Here is a 22,373-nt window from a genome sequence, read left to right as displayed (position 1 = left end):
TAATGATAGAACTTCAATCTGATAATTTTAACTAAAAAGTATATAGAGCCTAACGATTTCATTTCTTGCAATATTGTAGCTACTATAACTCGAGAAAAAGCATTTAAACTCGAGCGCAAGAGGCAAGAAAAAAACTACCATGCCTATATGCACCTAAAGATTCTATTTTTTATAGGCTTGTGAAAATGTAAAACCCCAATATATAGGATAGAAAGGCATATAGCTTAATAGAAATGTGGGAATATAACTTTGTTATCAGACTTTCTAAATACAAGGTGCTTGCTGTGTAGTAATTTTCTTTTAAAAAGATGGTTAATATATAGATAATATACATACATACATACATATACATACATATATATATATATATATATATATATATATATTTAGAATACATTTTTTCCTTTGCATCAAAACCCATCTTTCCAATTCCTTAGTAAGATCATCCATATCCGTAGAAGACATGATATATTCTCTTCTCAGTGTCAGCAGCCATGTTAGCTTGATCTACATATCAAGCATTAATGTGAGGATTTAGATACCATGCCTTGTCTAAAGTTCTAATAATTTGGGAGTCCTATTCCCTAAAACCATAAGATTTTAAACCCCAAGAAAGCTGCTAAGTTGGAATTGTTTTTAGACAGCTTTGGAATCTATTACCAAACTGAGATCAAACTTCAGGGATAAAGGATGCCACTTGCCAATCCAAACAGGAATATCTTCTAGGCCTGGGTTTGTCTTAGAGTTTCCCTATAGTTATATCTTTCCTTCTGTCGTATAAATATACACAACTTGTGGTTATGGCAAACCTACTAAACAGAACATTTGGCTCTTTCATATCTTCCATTGCATGCTACTCTTACTTTAACAACAACGATCATCACCACCACCACCACCATCACTACCAAAGCTTCATCAACAATAAGAAAATCAAACACAGCATGCCAAGGGGTCGGCCGCTTTCGCTACAGGTTTGCTTTCATCCCCGTTGTTTTGTCTTCGTTTTTTCAAGGTATCTCACATGTGTAGCATGAAAGTTCACCATGCATGGCTTTTCTTCCTCCCTCAAGTTCTCTCCTTAAACAGACACACGCGCGCACATAAATATATTCCCTCAAAGTACTATTTGTTTTATTTATGTGAGAAACAAAGAACACAAATCTTTCTCGTCAAGTGGAGAGAAATCGATTTGAGAAACCTCGTTTCAAAGTGGTTCAAAGAGTAATGATCATGTTTTGAGCACACTAAATTACTAACCATGATGGAGAATCTGCAACCATGTCCCAATCTCGTTAATCATTCATCGATTTATATCTTAATTAAATGATGTTTCTTGTAACATAAGAATATTAATCATGATTCATGAGGTACAATTTCAATCTGCATCCCAACACGGTTTTTCTTAATTAATCCCCTTTTAGCTTCCAGGTACAGGTTCAATCTGCATCCCAACACGGCTTTTCTTAATTAATCCCCTTTTAGCTTCCAATTAATAACTGCTTAAAGTATTAAGCTGTCTGAAACCAACAAAAGGAACGAAGGAATAAAAAGAAAGGAAGGAAAAACTAAAACATACTTTTTTGCAATATGAGAACAGATTCTGAAACCGTGTTTGCTTTACAGACTGTGGAGCTCAAAGTCAGGATGTGCTGCACTGGCTGTGAAAGAGTGGTGAAAAATGCCATTTTCAAGCTCAGAGGTACACTATCAAAATAATCATTCATTTTCTTTTTTTCACTTGGGAATAGGGCAATGAATGTGCACAAATGTATATATTATGTATTCAGGGATTGATTCTGTGGATGTGAATCTACCATTGGAAAAGGTGACAGTAATTGGGTACGTTGATCGCAACAAAGTCCTCAAGGCAGTGAGGAGGGCTGGAAAAAGGACCGAGTTCTGGCCCTACTCCAACCCTCCATTGTACTTCACATCTTCAAATGACTATTTTAAGGACACAACCAATGAATTCAAAGAGAGCTACAACTACTATAGGCATGGCTACAATGTTGGGGACAAACATGGGACCATTCCAGTGACTCAAAGGGGAGATGACAAAGTTAGCAACATGTTCAATGATGATAATGTCAATGCGTGTTGCCTTATGTAACTCTACTACACAAGAAAACAAGGCTTATGTGACGGAAATATATATGATTACGAGAGATATGTGTGTTATTTTTATGTAGTAATATGCATGATTTGGATGGAGAAAAGAAAATAAATTAATTAATTTGTCAATCTCCATCATAGTGTTGTACAGTATGCAGGCTTGGTTTCATGCTGAATAGTTGTAGGAGTGGAACAATTTCAGGACTTGATTGTATGCAGTTTTTGTTTCATGATCATGTTTCATTTATCTATCTTTTCCCTCCATATTTCATGATTTGGATTAGGTTATTACAGCAGATTATTTTGGCGTTTTCACTTGTAAGGGATTCTCTGCAGCCTTGTCATCCAGGGTGAGGTCACCCTCAACTCAAGCACATTTGATTCCATTTTTTATTGGTTGCCCTTTATACTTCAATCTTTTCGGGACTTGATTGAGTACATGTTCATTGTTGAGAACTTTGAGAGCACTCAGAACTAAGAAATGAAAAATAATGTCTCCTTGATTCTTTTTTTTAAAAAAATGTTAAGTAGACTTTCTATGACTCTCCGTCATTTTTTTTTAATTTTTTTGCACAATTTTCATGCCAACATAAACATTATAAAATATTATACAAAAAAATGTGGTGGCGGAGAGTTACAATTTGAGAGTCTCCTTAGCATTTCTGTGACATCCCGTCCCGGAAATATCGAAACGCACGTGTGAAATTACGACTTTGCCCCTAGTTCGTTTTTGTCACGTTATGGGTTGTTTTGTGTGGTGTGGCATGTGTTGGACCACACACACACTCCCACACACAGACACTGTCCCTCTCTCTCTCTCCTTCTGTCTTCTCTCTGTCTCTCCCGTGCTCCCTTCCTCCCTTCTCCATTGAAACTGTACGGACAAACCCCAAAACCCCTCAAACCTTAGCAGATCGAGGGAACCAAGTACACCATCAAGCTCGTGAGGCTGAGAGGAGTCTAGTGGTACCATTTTCAGGTAAGAAAACTACCATTTTCACGTCGTTTCGAAGTGGTCCGAATTGTGTACTGTTCATGCAACATTAATTTACTTAGTTTTTGGACATTTGAAGCTTGTAGATGTGTTGGTGAGGTCCCAAGGAGCTTGGGAGTGCATCGTTGGACGGATTTGGACGTCGAAATCACGAACTGTAAGTTTGGCCGAATTTTCATATTTTGGAAAGTTTGATTCCGTTGTTTTTAGGCTCTAAAACTAGTCCAACGTGGTAGTTGAGGTTTAGGGCTTCATTTTGGTATAAAATACGTGAAAAATGGATGAAAAACGACGGAGAATAGTGAGTTTTAAACTTTCCCAGTTTTCCGGTGGCCGGAGTCCGGCGAGGTTAGATCGGAGAAGAAAGGAGAATATTCCGTTAAGTTTAACGGAATATTCCTAACCGCAGTGACGGCGTCAGTTAGGTTTAACGGAATATTCCGTCAGTTTAACGGAATATTCCTGACGGCGTCTGTTGACACCGTCAGTGTGCGTGGCACGTGGCCGGCGTGGGGGGCGCGTAGGTCGGTGCCTTGGCCGGCGCGTGGGGGTGCGTGCGGCGGAGGAAAATTATTCTAAAAATATGGTTGTGATCCTGAGGTTGTGTAGAGCACGTTGGTATATTCATTTGTCCATTTTGAGCAATGTATGAGAAGTTATTACGAGAAGTTGGTTATGTGCTTTAAAGTTAACGTTTTTATAGTTGTTTCGCATTTAGGTGACACGTACCCCGAGGACGAGCGTGCACACGCGAGGCAGGGGGGCTACGACCCTTCTACATACCAGTGAGTGGGCTTTTGTTTTCCGTATATACCTATATACATTTATATTCCCAGAAATTGATTTAAAAAGGGTTATTTGCCTTATGCCATGCATGTTATTATTATCGTTTATGCATCATTGCACGCATTAGTAGTGGCATACATATATATGCATATTGGGTGCTGTGGACGCACAGGTAAGTGCCAGGTAAGTGGTATTCATATTTACTTTCAGCAGTAGTTTGAGAGACTTAGAGAGCTCATAACCTGCACCCCCGGTGTTAGTGCTCCCGCCCAGAGTAGGGCACAGTCCTTCACGTGATGTTCACCTCCCGCACCACACGCTCAGCTTGGATCCAAGTTAGGTGCATAGGCCTGTCGTACAGACCACATTAGGTGGTTCCGACTCGTAGGTGACTCGCGATTATTCGCACAGCCTTCACGTGATCGTAGCACTAGAGCGTATATATATGTTACACCCAGGCCTGTCGTACAGACCACCTTGAGTGGTTCCGACTTGTGGGCAAGTTCAGTTATAGAGTTGAGATTTGAGCTCTAGATGCAGCCGTACAGGTCACGTTAGGTGACTCCGGCTGCCAGATGTTATGATGTTGATATGATTTATACCTGGGCACTTACATTCATTATGAGGCTTTGGCATGGCATACCCTTAAGCATGTTTGGCATGTTTATACATACGGTTATATGTTTATTTTCTGGGAAGTATACAGGTTTTACGGCGAGGGGTTAGAATGTATTTTGCTAAATGGTTTTCAAAGAGCTTTGTTTTTGCCCACTCACGCTTTTGTTTTGCGCCCCTCCAGGTTCTAGTTGCTTAGCCGTTGCGGTGGTTTCCCCTGAGGGCTTTCCGGCGTTTCTGACAGACACTCCCCATTGTAGGGTCGCCTTCGGGCGTACTACTGTTGTCTTTTTCGTTTGGGCTGCTATAGACCTGCTCTGAAATTGTACCTCACTTACTAGCACTTGTTTTAGTACCTTGTATGCTAGTTTTTAATTACTCGTACTTTTATATTACTACTTTATTAGCTTCCGCACGTGCACATGGCTACGTCACCTTTGTGCAACGGCCAGCACGCTCCGGTCTCGGTCGGGGTGTGTCAATTTCTTTCTTTCTTTTGATTGGAAAAAAATATTCATTAAGTAGAAAAATGATTACACGCCAACTCAAAGAAGGCAAAATAGCCCAAAATAAATTGGGGTAATGCAGAAACACACAACCCAATCCAATAAACAAACAAACAAAAACAAACCCTAATCCCTATCTTCCAAATGCAGAGTGTAGCTCCCACCACCACCACGAACATCTTGCCAGTAGCCACCAAGGTAGGAACACTAGAGAAAACAACTGAGTGGTTAATTCAACCAAGACATCGTAGCACAAAAATTACAAAGCCGTAATCATAAGCACTTCATAAATAGATTTCCTCATTGGAAATGCCAAACCGAAAAATAGTCACCGAATCCAAGTCCTCCTCACTAATTCCTGTAAATATATACAAACACGATAATACATGGATAGAAGGTAAGGCTAATGGGAATCTAAAATACCCTTACATTGGTTGAAGTCGCAAAACACTTGGCCTCAAGGAGAATTTGGTATGCCGGTCGGAAGAGGGGAAGCGAGGGAGGGCAATGGATTACCTGGTATCCATTTTTGGTTTGGAGCCTGCAAATTAGAGCAAATGATGAGTTGGGGATGGATTATGAGGAAGGAAGGTAGAAAGAAAGGGTGGGAGGAGATGGAGGTTTGTGTTTGAAGAGGCACGCCCAGAGGAGAGAGAGATGGTGGAAAACTAAGGAGAAATATGACGAAAAGCGTTGGAGAAGCGACAATATGTGCCGAGGCAAGGGCATAAAGGACATATCCCAACTCGATTGAAAAAAAAAAGTCCAAAACCCACGGCCCAAACCCATGACCCAATTCCCTTAACCCAGATCCATTTAAGATTTAGGAAGGAATATTCCCTTAGAATATTATGTTAACCTTCCAGTTAACTTTAACAAAATATTTCATTTGAAAATGAAATATTCCATTAAGGTAAACTGTTGACCATTAGTTGATTTTTTTTTACTTTTTCGAAATTTTCTTGAAAACCCTCATAGGCTAATTTTGATGCCCTGAGTTTGTTTTTAACATCCATTTAGTGGAATTCCAAAGTTTTAACGTAGTTGACCGCAATTACAGCTCGGTTGACTTTTTAAGGTTGACGTTGACTTTTTACAAAATTTGCCCGGGACCCTTATCAGTGTATTTTGACGCAGTTATTCTGAATCCACACTCCGTTTTCTCAAATTTAATCATTTTGGTTAAGTTTTACTAATGGGTCTCACTATTATGCTTAGGTGCGATTACTATCGAAGACTTCGGCTTTCCTAGTTCGAATGGTTGTGATCTTGCAAGTATCTGTGAATGAGGCTTTTCTCTTATGTAGTATATATATTTGTTAGTTTCCACATATATATTTATAAGAAATGTCGTTTGTTAGGAAATTATGAAATAATTCTACGGGATGCACATGTAAGCTTATTATAAGGGGATGCCTTAATTATATTTACGGTCATGAATAATATTATATTGACTAGAATTGTTGAATTGCTATGGCATGATCATATTTACGTTATCTACTCATCATGTGTTATACTGGTGTCAGTACTCGCCCGGGCCAGGGTCAGGCTTCACGCGTACGTTCACATTGCACCGTACGCTCACTTTGTTAGATCCCATATCGCCCAGGGGAGTGGATCCTCTATGCATTATATGCACATGCCCACCTCCATATAGCACGAGGCCTTTTGGGAGCTCACTGGCTTTGGGTTCCATAAGAACTCCGAAGTTAAGCGAGATCGCGCGAAAGCAATCTCAGGATAGGTGATCCACTGAGAAGTTATCGTGTAAGTTCCCAGAAACAAAATTATGAGGGTGTGGTCAGGGTCCAAAGCGAACAATATCGTGCTATGGTGGAAGCGGGGCCCAGGATGTGGTGGAGCTCCGGTCGAGATGTGACAATTTGGTATCAGAGCCAATCCCTGGCCAGAAGTGTGTCAACGAGGGCATCGGGCCCCTAAGGGGGGTGGATTGTTAGATTCCACATCGCCCAGGGGAATGGATCCTTTATGCTTTATATGCACATGCCCACCTCCTTATAGCACGAGGCATTCTGGGGGCTCATTGGCTTCGGGTTTCATAGGAACTCCGAAGTTAAGAGAGATCATGCAAGAGCAATCCCAGGATAGGTGACCCACTGGGAAGTTCTCATGTGAATTCCTAGAAACAAAACTGTAAGGGCGTGGTCGGGGTCCAAATCAAACAATATTGTGCTACGGTGGAGGCGGAACCCGAGATGTGGTGGAGCCCGGGTCGGGATGTGGCACACTTTGGATCCATTATAGGTGCCAGTCCTGTCCTAGATTGCAATAGGTAATTATGATTTGTATGTGATGCGCATAGCGCCAGTCTTCACGTGATTGTAGTACTAGAGCGTAAATCATTATTACACACAATTATGTTCATGTTAGAATATCTCTGCATGAACTCGTGTGTCAGCATATGTCGATAAGCACTCAATATGATATGTTTGTTTATGCGAGATTATGTGATTACTGAATGTTAGGCGTTTATTTACGAAATATTGTGACGTATTGAATTCTTGAGATATTGCAGGCTACGGTAAGTATTTTCACATTATACGTAGTATGTATATTTGGAAACTATACATGCTTCACGGCGAGGGGTTATTATGTTTCGAAAAGGTTTTTACAAAGCTTTATTTTTAGGCCCACTCACCCTTGTTTTTCACCCCTTCAGGTTTAAGTGGCTGAGCTTTTGTGTCGATGAGGATTCTTAGCAAATCTTGGTATTGGAGATCACCTTCGATGATATAATTGTCATTCTACTTTTATTGTACTTTACTTATGCTCTGACATCACGTGTGAAAGGGGTTCATTCCCGCTCACAAATGCACTCTTATAATTAGGCATTTTTAGTTTTAAATCTATTAACATTTTTCACATCACTATACTTTATGGTTTCGTCACCCTCCGAGTGTCGACCAACACAGCTCGATTCAGGATCTAGGTGGACATCCTAAGTCAGGGTGTGTCAATAAAGCCCAAATCTATGATAAGTAACACTCTATTTGGATGAAGAAATTTAAGATTCCTAAGGAATTTTAAAATGATGGAAATTGAAATGACGGGATTTATTTTATAGAATTTGTGAATTTTTTTGTTTGGTTAATCTAAAAAAGAATGGAGATGAATACATAATTTATTATTTTTAAACTCTCAATGATAGAAATTGAGAAATGACGCCTATTTATATGAAATTTAAACTTGGGAATTGGAGGTCCCAATTCCAAGTTTTTTTTTCCACCCAAAAATTCTAAATTTCTATGTTTATGAATCCAAACAAGGAAATTGGTGCATGTTAATTTATAAATTCTGACATTTATCAAAATTTCAAGTTTATTTCTTTCATCTAAACATAGTCTAAAAGAAAATTTTGACACCAAACTCAAGAAAAACTGAGATAAAACTCAGAGATAAGTGAAAAGAGTGAAGAGAGGAGGGGTGGGAAGGGGTGGTGGGGTGGGGTAAGTTGCAACTGGCAACCAAGCCAAAGGCTAGGGCGGACGGCTACGACTTTTTTAATGTTTGTGTTTTCAGTAGAGAGAGAAGGGAGAGTTTTTTATTATCTCCTACATTTTAAAGTGCAACTTTACAGAATCTAAATAGTTTATGTCCACTTGATTCTTTAATTTGAACATCTTCAAACTTTTTTGGCAGCAAATTTCTATATAAATTTAATGAAGTGAGCGGCCGACTTTAGAGGAAATTTTGGTAAATTTGTCCAATTCGATCGAACAACTACAATGGTTTACGAGATGGGATGATGCAAAGAACTTTCGTGCAACGAATGTGTCATTATTATACTAAAAATCAAAATAATAGGTATATAGTTTAATATACAATCATAATGACATATTTGTTTCATAAAAGTTCTTCTCATCATCCCACGCACTACCCATAAAATAGGTTTGAATATGAAACGATCTCTCATACCATTTCGCCAACATGGGGGAAAGAAGACACAAACTCGCTAGGGAATTTCCACTAAACTTTTGTCACTGTCCAACAGCATCCCTACAGGCTCGTTGTTCCTTAATTGAGAAGGCAAGGTGAAGTCAATTCAAAATGGTCTAAACTCTTTTGGTCTGCAAAGAATATTAAAGATTGGATTAATTCGTATCTATACAGACCAGTTTATCAATGATTCATATATACGAGTTATGTGATTGAAAAATGAATTCGTGAATCTATATTTTAAAACAATATCAAATGCCGTAAGAATTTCTACTAAATAGATTTTTATTTTTAAACTCATGTATTTTGTTGTGAACTCATGCTTTTTTATTTGTCGATACTCTTTAATTTATTCAGTCTAAACGTTGAGAAAAATACAAGGAAAAAAAATAAGTATGTGAAAAATATTACCCTAAAGATTAGAATGAACATTTAATTTAGAGCAATTGACCAAAATGATGAAAAACTAAATTTCTTCGTCAAACCGATCAGACGTCCTTCATTTTACTCGTTTTACACACTCATCCATCAATTTTTCAAATTGATTAATTTAGCCCTTGAATTTCCCAGAATCATTAGGACATTAATTTTCCTTGTTCTTATTATTTTCCCAAACATTACGTCACATTGTACATACATTTGAGAATTTGCGTGTGGCACAGTTCAATGGTTAGGATAGTCAACACGAAGAACTCTCGAGGTAGTTGACGAGCCAATAGTGTACAAAATACAAAAGACTAAAAGGAAAAATCGAGTCTGAAGCAAAACAATCACAGTTACGAGAAAACCAACCGACCCTTCTTCCTCCTCCTCCTTCTCCTCTGCTCTGCAAGTCACTGCTTCTCCTCTGCAGTAGGTATGTTCTGAATTTACTTTCCTTTCCAGCCTTAAAGTTTCTTTAGCTTATAAATATGGAAATGGGCAGCCTAAAAATGTTCAAATTTTCACTTTCCAAGAACAAGAAAACACAAAAGATTACTTCTTTAGCTTTGTAATTAGCACCATTGTAGGCCATGGATTCTTGCCTTGCTCTGATTATTGGGTTTTGGGTTTTTGTTTGGGACGAGGGTTTTGACCAGGTTTGACGAAAACTTGATTGCATAGAAATGGAGGGGGATGATCATGGAAGGAGAGCTTCATCTGCTGCAAAACCATCGCGTTTGTCCCCTTTAGCTGAGCCCTTTTCGTCGAACCGCTCCAATACTGCCCTTCCCCCCTTGCATACATTGACTTCAGTTGACCCCTGTGCTTCCATGCCCAAACTCTTGTCTGGTATCAACTTGGAAGATGATCCATTTCAATTGGCGTCCGTCTTTTCCCATGATCTCCTTGATTTTGGTGAGAATTCTTGTTTTTCGGATTACCCATCTGCTAATGGTAGCTCGGATTTTGGTTTTATACCCTCTGCCGCGAATGAGTCCCTGCTCGATTACACAGAGCATTCATCATTTGGGCACAGCCAAGCCAGTCTCTCCAGTAACAAGAGTGCTGCATTGGCTTACGAAACTTTGCTTGAACTAGGTAACTTTCATCCCCTTTGGCTCCTAAGCTTATGAAATTGAGTTTCTGCAATAACTTTGTTTTGAAGCCCTTCTTTCTTTTGGTTACTAAAAAGACGAACAGTTTCAATTCGTACATGTATAGAAACATTTTCATGTCATTTCACAATTAGAAAAACCTTGTTTTATGCATCATTTTATGATAAGAGTACTCATAGCACTTGCCCACTCTGTGGAGCTATAATCTTAGGGTGAGGTTTGAGATTTGTTATGTTCTTGTTTAATGTTTATAATTGACTAAGGATAACAGACGGGTTTTGGTGACATCTTTTTTTTCTTTTTTTGGGCCTCGAATAACTCGTAGAACTTTATAGCTATCACTGCAAATGTTTCCTACTCGAATTACTTAAAGGCGTGTAACTTATATGAGAATGTAAATACCACAACATCAATAACAACAAATAGGTTGTTTATTTAGAGTGCTTATTAAAAGCATTGCATATTACAATGTTAAGAATCATTTGAAGTTTCAGGCAACGAACTCTCATCGTTTGCATTGAGACCTATATAAATTTGTAGGAAAATAGTTCCTCCTTTTTTCTCCTGTGTTGTTATTCTACTCTTTTGTTAAGTTGGACAAGTCCTCGGTGTCTCATATGGAAGAAAAAATGATCAATTGGGTGTATTAACAAATGAAAGTTACATTTTGAGGCTACCCATGTTGTGAAATCAATGCTGTAAGAGCCTCATGCATAACATGTTTCTGCACAGGAAAGCCTGCTGTTACGGGATCGAAGCCCTATGTTGACAATTCTGAAATTGTTCGTGGAAAATTTAGTGATTTGAATATTGGAAGAGACAATCAATTAGATGCTGGATTATTCTCTTTTTCAGCGGTTAATTCAGGTACGTTCTCTACACCAATGCTTGAAAAATTTCTCAAACTCAGCTACCATATACTGCACCAGCAGTGACTTGGAGTGGTTCTAGTTACAAAATTGCTTTTTGCGAGAGTGGCTTAATAAAATTTGATTCTTATACAGCTAAATCTCCGGCTTTCCATTCACCTAAACATAATGCTTTTCCAGCTGTGGTCCTTGAGCCGTCAATTACCAGCACAACAGTTGCTCCCTTGTATCCCGTATTGTCAAAGAATGTGGATTTTAAAGGCAATTGTTCTGTGAACAATTATATGGATCTTCATCACCTACTCTCTGGTGAAGGCAAAGGGATCCACCGTGATGAAAGTCCCATAGATAAAGGAAACGAAGGGAGGGCTGGCAAAGCTCTTTCTAGTGAGGGTATTGGTTCATTACTATTGGAAAAATCTGATCCACTAATTACTTTGATCAATACTTCTGATGATTTCAGCTCGGAACATCTTGGAGTCAAAGAAGATGTTTCTCTTGTGAGAAAATTAGACGAGAATGACTCTGATTTGGACTCACCTTGTTGGAAAGGAACCTTGGCTTCTTGGCAATCCCCATTTGGAGTTTCAAGTTTGAGTTCAGACTCTGTTGAAAATGAACAAGAAACGCGTAATAGTTTGAATCCACTGGCACCGCATTTTTTTCCTCGTCATGCTAAAACAGTAGTAAATTATCATGTAAGTGAGTGCGTAGAAGATGATTTCTCATCTTTCCAAAAGAGTGAATCTTCAGCTGTTGTTTCATTCTCCAAAGGGCATGAACCAGTTGATGAATCAGGATCAAAGTCTTCCATATCGGTTTATGGAATTGCTGATCAGCCTTCCAATGACAACCATCAAGTGGAAAGCGCTTATGCCCTGCCTAACTCAGAATGTGGCTCTGTGCTTAATGCACCTGTGGGACCATCCAAGTTGCTGTCTACTCGTCCAAAAATAGATGTCCCAACAATACTTAATGTCATGCATGAAATGTCAGAAATGCTTGTACAAAATTGTGCAAATGATTTAGATTCACTGAACGAATATACGCCTGATGTGATCCAGCATATAATCAATAATCTTTCCATGATCCAACCGAGGGCCGGAGGAAAGACTCCAATCTCTGATATAACTCTTATGAGCACTCCGTACTGTCCTAATAAATCAACAGAGCTTCAACAGGTAGCAGTATGTGCGCGCGTCCTTAAATGTTGTGAATCTGGTTACTGAACTTTGTTTTCCTTTTTTAAATTTTATGTTCTTACATTTGAATTCGTACTCTTTTTTTTGTTGATTTTCAATCTTCAATCTTTGAAAGTATTAAACTTCCTTTACATGCCTTTAATTATCATGTTTAGTTGATTTATCATGCTTATGATGAGATTAATAATAATACTAATATTAACAATGTTCTTACAGTAATAATAATCGTTATAGTTTGATCTGTGTCTGCCCTGGAGCTGGTTGACAGAAATATTTTCATCATCATATTGTATTATAACTAAAGGTTTTTGGTTGCTAATGGCTATTGTGCTTTCTGTGTCTGTGCATCGACACAGCATGCAAGTGTGTATGTTATGTTGATCTGAGAGCCTAAATGATGTATTTCAGTGCTCAAACACGGGGTTTCAATTAACAAGGACAAATGCTTTGGCTGCTCTGCATGAGCTTGATTACCAGAAGTGCTACAAGGGGCGCAAGGTTAATTCTCATGTTTTTACTGAGAGAACGTTGGATTCCTGTCCTTCACGTAGTGGCATTGACACTGAGAAGAGCAATGACATCATTCAGGTATAATTTGTGATCTGATGCTATAAATTATCATATCAGTGCATAAATGTTGTTTCTCTACTTGGAAACTGAAAGTTCACACTTGTATGCTAAGATGCAGGTTATGGGCAACACGTTGAGAGGCAATCATCTGAACAGTGAAGAGTTAGATCCAGAAGCTCTAGTATATAAAAAATTATGGCTCGAGGCTGAAGCAGAATTACGTTCCCTGAAGTATGAAACTTGTGTCTTATACACGCAAGTGGAAATGGGCGGCCGCAAATTAGACAAATATAAGGTGAACTTCTTCCTTTCCATCCTGTCTTTCCGTTTTTGGTTTAACTTTGTTATTTTCTGCTGTTTCAGGTGTCAGGCAAGCTATTAGCAAGAGACATACACTAGCTCTATATGTTTTATCCTGATGCTACCGGAAGGAGCTGCTGGTGTTGGAAGCTAAAGACTCTTCACCTACATGTATGTACAAATCGTACTCGAGATGCAGTATATCATAGTACTACTTGTTATAGAGTGACTTAGATTTCACGTTCGCGCCTTTAAAACGTACGGTTGAATATTCTGAGTATTTGAATGAGTGGAAACAACTCTTGCTGGTACATAATGGTTGAAGCATTGCCTGGAAAATCCGTTTCTTCAGGATCGTAGGGATGTATTTTCCTATGGGCGATTTCGCGACGAAAGAGACAAGATTCGTGTAATTAGTATATGGCAATGATTTTTGAAATCAATCAGGGAGAGTGACCTTAAAGAGGCATTGAATATGCATCGGTGTTCATGTGACCACGTCACGTGATGAGAGATAGCGCAAGTGCATCCACCGGAGAATTAAGGGGTCTATGTTTTATGTTTGCTATTGGAGAATGGAGAGATTCTACGTGGGTCGTGTAAACTTTGAATTTTAATACAGGTTTTGCTCTATGAATATTGAGATTATCAATTTCGAATTTTAATTGGTTGATAATGCTCAGAAATCCTGACATTCAACATGGTCAAATTATCCTGACATTCTGATTTTGCAATTGAAACTCAGTCCCTACTGATGGGAAATGTTTCTGAGATAAGGTATGTGTGACGTAAAAATAATTAAAAAAAATATGTGAAAAGCGTACACCTTGGAGCAAATTGCAAGGACCGGGACACTACAACAATACTGTATTTGTTCTATGTAATTCACTCTACTTACAATGTGTGATTTGTATTTCAACTCTAATTTAAAAACAGGCATGCTTGCGTTGTTCAGTTTTATTTAGTACAAAGTTTTACATCGATAATAGCTTAGTTTAGTTGATTTAAGTTATTTAACCCCTTAACTGGCTACTTTGTACAATAGTTTGGTTTGGTAGTATTTCTCTGATGAGTGAGATATCTTAAGTTCGAACCATAAATGATGAGTTTATTACTATTTTTAAATTTACTAAAAAATTTCTTTGCACACCCATTTTTTTTTTCTCTACACACCCACAAATTTTTCCTTTTTTTTTTAATGACCATTGCATTAAGTTATCAAAATACCCAACTAAAATTTAGGGAACAATTCTTAGCATTTTAAAATAAAAATAAAAAAATGAATGGATTAGGTTTTGGAGCCAAATCATTTTAGGGTGTTTGCAGCCACCACCCGACAGTAATTGTTTGACAAGTTTGCATAAGTGCCACCTTAAGTTTGATGGAGGTGTGCATTTGCCACCTGAAGAATTTATTTTGAGAATTTACGACCTAGACTTCACATTTGGTACTAATGCACGACCTCCATCCAATTCCGTTAATGTTTCTATCTTAAAAATACTAAAAGGCCCTCAAAGTTCAAACTCAAGCCACCCATTCTCCAAAAGTTTAACGTGAAGATTCAACTTTACCCTTGTGGTTAATAAAAAATAATTGAAAAAGCAACAGATTCCCATCACCACCCATCTGGACTGGGATCACCTCCGGATTCCAACATGTGGAGCCAACTGATCAAAAGATCTCATTCTTCCATATATGATTCTGTGACCAGGAATCAATTTAAATATTGAAAAATTTTCACACAAAACAAGGCAGGATGAAATTGGAAGGCTGAAATCTTCTGATCAGTTGGCTTCGCAGACTGGGATCTTAAGGTAATCCTAGTCCCACCCATCCTATCGCGACCTCTCCCCCGAATGAGAATCCTCTTCGGATTCTCTTTCTGAGGATTCGGGGAATCCTTCAATCACATCCGTTCGTCGTACATTGTGCGGTCAGAAATCAATATAATTTTTTTTATTTAAAATTGAATATAAACAGTATCATACGAAAACTGGCCGCACGATGTACAATAAACTGACATGATTGGAGGATCTCCGGGATCCTTACAAAAAGGATTTGGAGACGATCCTCATTCCTCTCCCCCAACCTTAACAGACCTTTCATACCACCAAAAATTAGAAACATAAGTTAAAAAGTAACACCTCCAACCACCCCTTTATATCTGCTTTCTTCTCAATATATCTCTTCCTCACGGGTACCTACGACTTCATGGTTCCTAATCTATCAAGTTGACATTGACTTGAATGACGACGAAAGCTTGGAAATTTTGAGAAGAATGTACTCTAAACTTTGACCGGTCTGTACTGCAAATAAAGACCCATTTTGCACCAGGAACCTCTGTCACTTAGGTGTTGACTTGTATTGGGATTCCTACTATTGAGGGATTCCTATTATCTTGGGTTTCCTAGTTTGGGATGTGTTTCTTGTAATCAATTGTATTTATTCTTTCCTTAGTATGATAGGATTGTATATGATTGTATATATACCTCTGAATGAGAAGAATACGAAACATATTGGAAAACATTCTTTCTTCTTGGCACCAGAGCCTAGGTAGAAAAAAAAAATTGAGCCTTAATTGGGTTGGTATTGCCATGCTCAGCACATTTTCGTTGTGCCTCTGTTTCGACGTAAACAAGCGAGCGACTTAACATCATTGCTATTCGAGTTGTTGCCCATCTCAATTGCAGTGAGCGACTTAAAGTCGTTGATGCCCAGTTTTTCTGTCAGTCCGTTCTCTTGTTCCAGATTCCCATCACAACGATGCAGGTTCTAAGTTGTACTGACAGTAAGATAGATGACTAAAGAAAAGGCGACTGGTTCTGCGATTGTTCATGTTGCTTCTCCAATTATGGTGCAATCGGATAATTATAGTTTCAACATTGGTATAATATTGGATGAGAAGAAATATGATTTATGGGCTCTTCTCATTCAAATCCATATTGCTGGAAGGAAGAAGATGGGGTATCTTTGTGGGTCTATCAAGACACCTAATGATGACGATCCTTACGATGATTGGTTATTTGAAGATCAAAGAATTAAGAGTTGGTTATTGTCTTCAATGAAGCCGGAGATTATGAAACAGTACATCATTCGGTTATCTATTTCGAATGAGATTTGGGACACTCTTAAGGCAACTTACTTTGATGAGAATGACGAGGCTTGAATTTATTCGTTGAGTCAGAAGGCATCACGTCTTTGTCAGAATGACTGACCTTTAGTTATGTATTTCGGGGAACTAACTGAGATTTTTCAGGAATTAGATCACTTTAATAAGGTGTCTATGGAGTGTGAGAATGATATTCAAAAGTTTCACAGAGACAATGAGTCTATGCGTTTCTTGGTGGCCTTGATGATGTGTTTGATTAGGTTCATGGATAAGTGTTGCGGAAGGATCCCCCGCTTGGGCTTCAGGCCTCTTATGCCTATGTTTGTCATAAAGCCGATTGAAAGGAAGCAATGAAGACGAAAGTTGACAAGAATGAACCTGCTGCCATGGCAGCAAAGACTCGTGGATCTTCCTCTTGGTCGGACCAAGCCGAGTCACAAAATCGGCTAAGACAAACTCGCCCTAGCCAGACAAGCCGGGATCGTCCCCAAGATAAGTGTCCACACTATGGCATGACAGAACACTCCAAGAGTCGCTACTTTAAGTTGATTGGATATCCCGAGAATTGGTATAAGACCCGTGATCTTCGCTGCAACAAATCCCGAGCATCCATTGGAGAAACCAAGAATGATTCAGAACAAATAGCGGACAAGGCCTCTGCCATGATTGCTGCAACAGGTAGTACTGATGGTAAGGCACTAAATATTTCCATTCCTGTTACGAATAATACATGGATAATTGATTTTGGAGCTAGTATGACATTTTTCATTATTTATCGAAGCAAAATTATTTTATTTAATGAGTAACGGGTCAGGTCACATTATCCATTAGTTTTAACTAGAGGTGACAAATTAACCTATTGGGTTGTTAAGGATACCCGTTAAGACATGTTTAATTTGATATCACTATAATATAGAAGTGAGACAATGGTGATGAGGATGTAAGATGAAACAAAACTAAATGGGTCTTAATGGGTACCCATTAACAACCCAATTGTTGATTAGCTACCTCTAATTTTAACGGGTGGAGTTTGGGTTGGATCACATTACTTGTTCATTTTAAAGAATTTGAAACAACATGATCCGTTAAGATATGAGGTATGTCATAAAAACGACACGATGGCCAAATCTAAGGTGTAGGAATTGACCTCATTTAAGCATTTAATTATAGAATCATTGTTGGGTCATGTGATACCACAGAAAACATTATGAAACATTACTGCAGGCTTAGCCCAGTGGGAAGTGGAAAGAGGCAGGCCAATGTACTAGGCCATTCACCCACCAAAGCCAAAAGTGACAGGTCATGGCAGTGGGGACTGCGGACCTCCCACAAAACCCAACCCTTCTATTTCGTATCCAGTATTAATCATAACCCCTCGAGTAATAAAATCATCATCATCGTTTTGAACCTAGACATCCATCTACCATTATAGTTGGTTTAGGTAAATATGTTTTCTTTTTTTCATTTTACATTGGTCCATAAACTTTTGAAAGCGTTTTGTGAGGACAAAGTAATTCTCATAACAAAAGTTTGACAGGACAGCTAACATGAGATTTTGAAAGGCATTTTGATAACCTTAACCAAAAATCTCTCTATTGGCATGTGACAACTTATGTCTAGGATTATGTACTTATGTTGAAACATAGACAAAAACCAACCAAATTGAATTGGCGTTTTGGGGTGATCTATCCCCTTACCAAAAGAAAAGAAAAAAGAAATTTCGTGCATAAGCTGTGACGAATTGGTGTTTATTTCACCAAGCAGCTTATTAAAAAAAATCTGAAACATCAAATGTGTTTGGTAAGATAAAAAAAAAAAAAAAAGTGTCTTTAAAAAAAAAAATTGTTGTCAATGACAGTAGAAAAGTAAAGAAAAACAGAAGTAGAATCTACCGTGCTTCTAAATTTTCTTTTTTCCAAAGCATAGTAATCAGTGCACATTTATGGAAATTTTCAAATGGCAAGTATACCCCCACATATTTTACAAACCCATAATCATTGCTCCTATATTATGAGAAATTTTTAGTTGTGACGTGAATACGGATGGTACACCACGTGTTTTTATGCAAGTGGTGGAAAATTTTAATTTTTAAGTTATTAACCTTTTAAGACACATAACCCACCATTTATATAGGGACACGTGGTGTACCATCTCGTGTGACGATCACATTGAAAAATCTCTCCTACATTATTCTCTTTAACAATTATTACATCATATTAAAAAAACATATCATTTTTAGTCATTTAACATATTCATAGTCATTTATATAAAAGTTTACCAAATACTCAGACACTATTTTGTTTTGGCAAAAGACTTTTACAAAAGCAAATTTACCAAACACTCAACAATTTTATTTTACAGGTATTTATTCTCACAACACAGTAAAAACAATTATTTTTTAAAACACAACAATACCAAACTAGCCAACTTCTATAAAGACGTTATTATAGTTCTCATTTAACACATTTCTAAAAGTTGAGGACACAACTTGAAACCAAAAACAATTGAGGACTAACGTTGAACGACCACCAACTTCAGAAGGCCAATTTATAGTGGACTCTTTTGTCATTTGTGTGGATGTAAGTACTGGTTTGGTATTGAAGTGATTTAAAAAAAAAGTAGGCATACAAAAAAGCTGAGCTCAAAAAGGTGTTTGGTAAACACTTAAAAACAGCTCATTTTTACAGTTTTTGGTGAAAAAGTTGAAAAAGTGAAGCAGCAAAAATGAGATTATTCTCGCAGCAAAAATGAGCTTATTCTCACAGCACAGCAAAAGCAATTTTTTTTCAAAGCACAGCAATACCAAACCAACCCATCAGACAAAATTAATTTCAAGATCTTTCTCTCTCTCTCTTTGCCCCATATAGTTGTACATGGTCCTATATATGGTCCACACATAACATCAAAATTTTGATGTCACACAACATATATTGAGACCGCAACGAAAATAAATGAATATATGTTGATAACAAATTAATTCACTGTAAAAGGAGACAAAAGTAGGCAGCTGGTGTCTACTTGATAATTAATCACATTTTCCATGAATAAAAACAAATCCAAACCCAATTTCCCTTTGGCTAACCAGAAAAATCCCACAACCCATTACCAAAACAGAAGAAAACCCACTCACACTGTTGCAAATTATTACATGTGTAAAGGAATCTGACAACTAAATGTTATTTCTCTTTACTTTTCGTTGATTAATGGTGTATAACTAAGTAAAGCATTAAAGTGATAGGGTTTTGAAAGCTAAACTTATTTGTACACCGTTGTTTGTCTCCAAACCCTTGCCCTAGTAGCTAGGGAGAAACCCCATCCACCATGAGCGTGGGAAGCAAATAAACTAACCAGAAAAAATATCAACTCAGTCTGCTTTGTTGAGATATTACCAGCTCATTAATGTATAAAAATAAATAAATAGGAAAATTAAAAAATAGAAAGCAAAAGAACTTGGTTACTGGTAACGAGTAGCTAGCAGAGTGTGTAAAAGAAGATTAAAAAAAGAGGGAAGGAATAGACAAAAAGGTAAGGATTAGGGTGGAAGATAGGGTTTGGCCAACTGGGACTCTGGCATCATGCATGGGTGCAGTTTTGATACCTTAGCATGAAACTGGCTACTCAGCATTAAAAGAGGGAGAGCTCTTGATCACAAGCACAAATAATCCCAACCCCGATCCCATCCAGGTGGGTCAGAATTTATCAGAAAAATTAACCAAAATACATTTTATTTTTTTATATTTGTGGCCAGTAGCTTTTTTTCTCTAATTCCCTTTTATAAATATGGTAAGTTTTTTATGCACATCTTTACGGCTGCTTTGGAGCTTGTATAGAGGTGTGCAGTGCGCACCCCATGACCCGCTATTATCAAACCCTAAATAATTGCAATTGTTTTTTTGGGATCGGCTGCCCTCTCTTTGCACTGTCGTTGTTAATGCTGCTGCTGCCGCTGCTGCTCTGCCACCACCAATTTGGCAGAAGAAAGAAGAGCTGTCCATAACACTGCACAAACAACCCCCACCAGCTTTTTTGTTTCTTCTTCTTCTCTCCTTTTTTTTTTAGATTTTTTTTTCCCTTGTTCTTTTGTTACTTTTGTTTTTATTATCCATCCTTCTCCTGCTTTCTGCATGACAGTAAAGATAGCGGTCAGATCATAACGGAATTGACCAGAAGTGAAAACCCTAGTTGATCACAGCCGTTGATCGTTTAGCATCTTTGATAAAACTCTGAAGTGAGCAGAACCAGATGGGTATGGAATGTCGAGTGGGAGAAATAAGGAAGGAAGGAAAAAGTCAGCATGGCATCTCGATCCCCATATTGTCATTTTCCCCATTTTCCATATGCCATGGCATGCCATGTCACCCTATGTTTCTTGGAAGTTCTTTAATTTATATTTTATCTTGATGGGGAATTGTTTGGTTTCCATTACCATGAATGAAATCTACCACTGGCAGTAGAGCCAAACTAATTGTTCGACTTGGACAGTGTATACGTGTTTTTGAGTCTTCACGTTCATATATCACGGGAATGTGGTGCATTAAAACTAGGAACTGGATCCTCTCCTGAGCAGCTAATCCGGGCTGTTCAAATTTGATCAAACGGCTCCAAACAAGAGGCTTCTCTAAAAATTATAATAATTGCAACTGTTAAATCAAGTTTGAACGGTCTGGATGGACTGCTCATGAGAATCCCCATCCTGAGCTCAGGAGAGGGTCTAGTTCCTCAAAACTAGAGAAAGAAACATCAACATGGGCCATGCAGAAGAAGTCTTGTAGGGAGTAAATTGCATGCGTTGTTTATTCGAGAACGACTTACATGATATTGATAGATCAATATTATAGTAGTTTGTATTAATTATATAATATTATGTCTAAATTTTTATGTAATTGTGTGACTGATACAAAACGTAACTGTTGTGCTATGAAAGTTTGGCCAAAGTCAAGAAAGAACGAGAGACTGAAAACGAAGAATACAATTCCTAGTTCTACTGCGACTACTTTTCTTTTCTTTTGTGGACGTCATTGATTACGCCTATCAACCCTAAAACCTACTCTAGCTAGTATCCTATTGCCCTCTCTTTCCACAGAGTGGGGACTGCACTGTACTCTTCTTTCTGCTTCATGCTTTGAGAGATAAGGCTTTGAGCAGCGCATAGGAAATCTTGGAGTCTTGTTTGCCTCTCACCACCTCCTTTTTCATCATCCGTAATGTCCTGCCTTCTTTATTAGTTATCGATGTCACGTGCTTACAATACTCCAAGCCACACACACACACACACACACACACATATATATATCAATTTGGTTAGGTTGATATTCAATCAGCTTATTTTTGTTTCTTATGCATGTTGGAAGAAGCAAAGTTAGTTTTGGCTACCATATGTTTGTAATTACAAGAAAATAAAAAAAGATATAATTATTCTATGTTACTGGTTCAAATTCAGACATAAACTATTCGTGTGAGTCAATGCACAATAAGAATTTAATGTATCTGGAATAGGGTTCACTATACTAGAAATCATTGTATTTGTATATATATTTCGTCTTTGAAAGAAGAATACAACTCAACAATTCAAACCGTAAAACTCTCATATAGTTGTACACTTTTATCTTAACCTACTCTTACCCCTCGTCCTACACCCGACGACACATAATTATTTCTCCATAATTTGATTTAGGTTTAGTTTTGGACCAATTGAACCAATTACATTTTGGATTAGGGTTTAGCTAGTGTCGAAGCTAGCGCTTCGAAAGGGGTACTTCTCAATCCTAATAACGAAAGGGGTACTTCTCAATCCTAATAACAATAGGACAAAGGA

The 22,373-nt window shown here is 37.9% G+C and overlaps 2 protein-coding genes across 6 annotated transcripts; both read left to right on the top strand.

Annotated features, from left to right (window-relative positions):
* Window positions 1–430: 430 nt before the first annotated feature.
* On the top strand, window positions 431–2,309 carry LOC137709673 (heavy metal-associated isoprenylated plant protein 30-like). Its single transcript, XM_068448660.1, has 3 exons — window positions 431–971; window positions 1,624–1,699; window positions 1,788–2,309. The coding sequence occupies exons 1-3, from the start codon at window positions 801–803 to the stop codon at window positions 2,108–2,110; spliced, it is 570 nt and encodes a 189-aa protein (XP_068304761.1). The 5' UTR covers window positions 431–800; the 3' UTR covers window positions 2,111–2,309.
* Window positions 2,310–9,666: 7,357 nt separating this feature from the next.
* Window positions 9,667–14,143, top strand: LOC137710744 (uncharacterized). Of its 5 annotated transcripts, XM_068449861.1 has the most exons (8): window positions 9,667–9,826; window positions 10,050–10,308; window positions 10,408–10,491; window positions 11,241–11,375; window positions 11,513–12,558; window positions 12,988–13,167; window positions 13,262–13,444; window positions 13,513–14,143. In XM_068449861.1, the coding sequence occupies exons 2-8, from the start codon at window positions 10,077–10,079 to the stop codon at window positions 13,546–13,548; spliced, it is 1,896 nt and encodes a 631-aa protein (XP_068305962.1). In that variant the 5' UTR covers window positions 9,667–9,826; window positions 10,050–10,076; the 3' UTR covers window positions 13,549–14,143. The 5 variants fall into 5 exon arrangements, with proteins under 5 accessions (XP_068305962.1, XP_068305960.1, XP_068305961.1 ...); XM_068449859.1 differs by having other exon boundaries at window positions 10,075–10,491; XM_068449860.1 differs by having other exon boundaries at window positions 9,668–9,826; window positions 10,050–10,491; window positions 13,268–13,444.
* The last annotated feature ends 8,230 nt before the right edge of the window (window positions 14,144–22,373 follow it).

The sequence above is a fragment of the Pyrus communis genome, chromosome 12 (genome assembly GCF_963583255.1).
Source record: "Pyrus communis chromosome 12, drPyrComm1.1, whole genome shotgun sequence".
In the NCBI taxonomy this organism is placed as follows: domain Eukaryota; kingdom Viridiplantae; phylum Streptophyta; class Magnoliopsida; order Rosales; family Rosaceae; genus Pyrus; species Pyrus communis.
The sequence above is the reverse complement of the archived record's forward strand: the minus strand, read 5'-3'. Positions and strand labels throughout refer to the sequence as shown.

What these genes read in the sequence shown, in the direction of transcription:
- LOC137709673 (XM_068448660.1), top strand. Translation starts at nt 801, where the DNA reads ATGGCAAACCTACTAAACAGAACATTTGGCTCTTTCATATCTTCCATT. An exon ending in GTCGGCCGCTTTCGCTACAG is followed by an intron (nt 972 to 1,623) that starts GTTTGCTTTCAT and finishes TTTGCTTTACAG; the next exon opens with ACTGTGGAGCTCAAAGTCAG. An exon ending in TGCCATTTTCAAGCTCAGAG is followed by an intron (nt 1,700 to 1,787) that starts GTACACTATCAA and finishes TTATGTATTCAG; the next exon opens with GGATTGATTCTGTGGATGTG.
- LOC137710744 (XM_068449859.1), top strand. Translation starts at nt 10,077, where the DNA reads ATGGAGGGGGATGATCATGGAAGGAGAGCTTCATCTGCTGCAAAACCA. An exon ending in AGAGCAATGACATCATTCAG is followed by an intron (nt 13,168 to 13,261) that starts GTATAATTTGTG and finishes TTGTATGCTAAG; the next exon opens with ATGCAGGTTATGGGCAACAC. An exon ending in GCAAATTAGACAAATATAAG is followed by an intron (nt 13,445 to 13,512) that starts GTGAACTTCTTC and finishes CTGCTGTTTCAG; the next exon opens with GTGTCAGGCAAGCTATTAGC.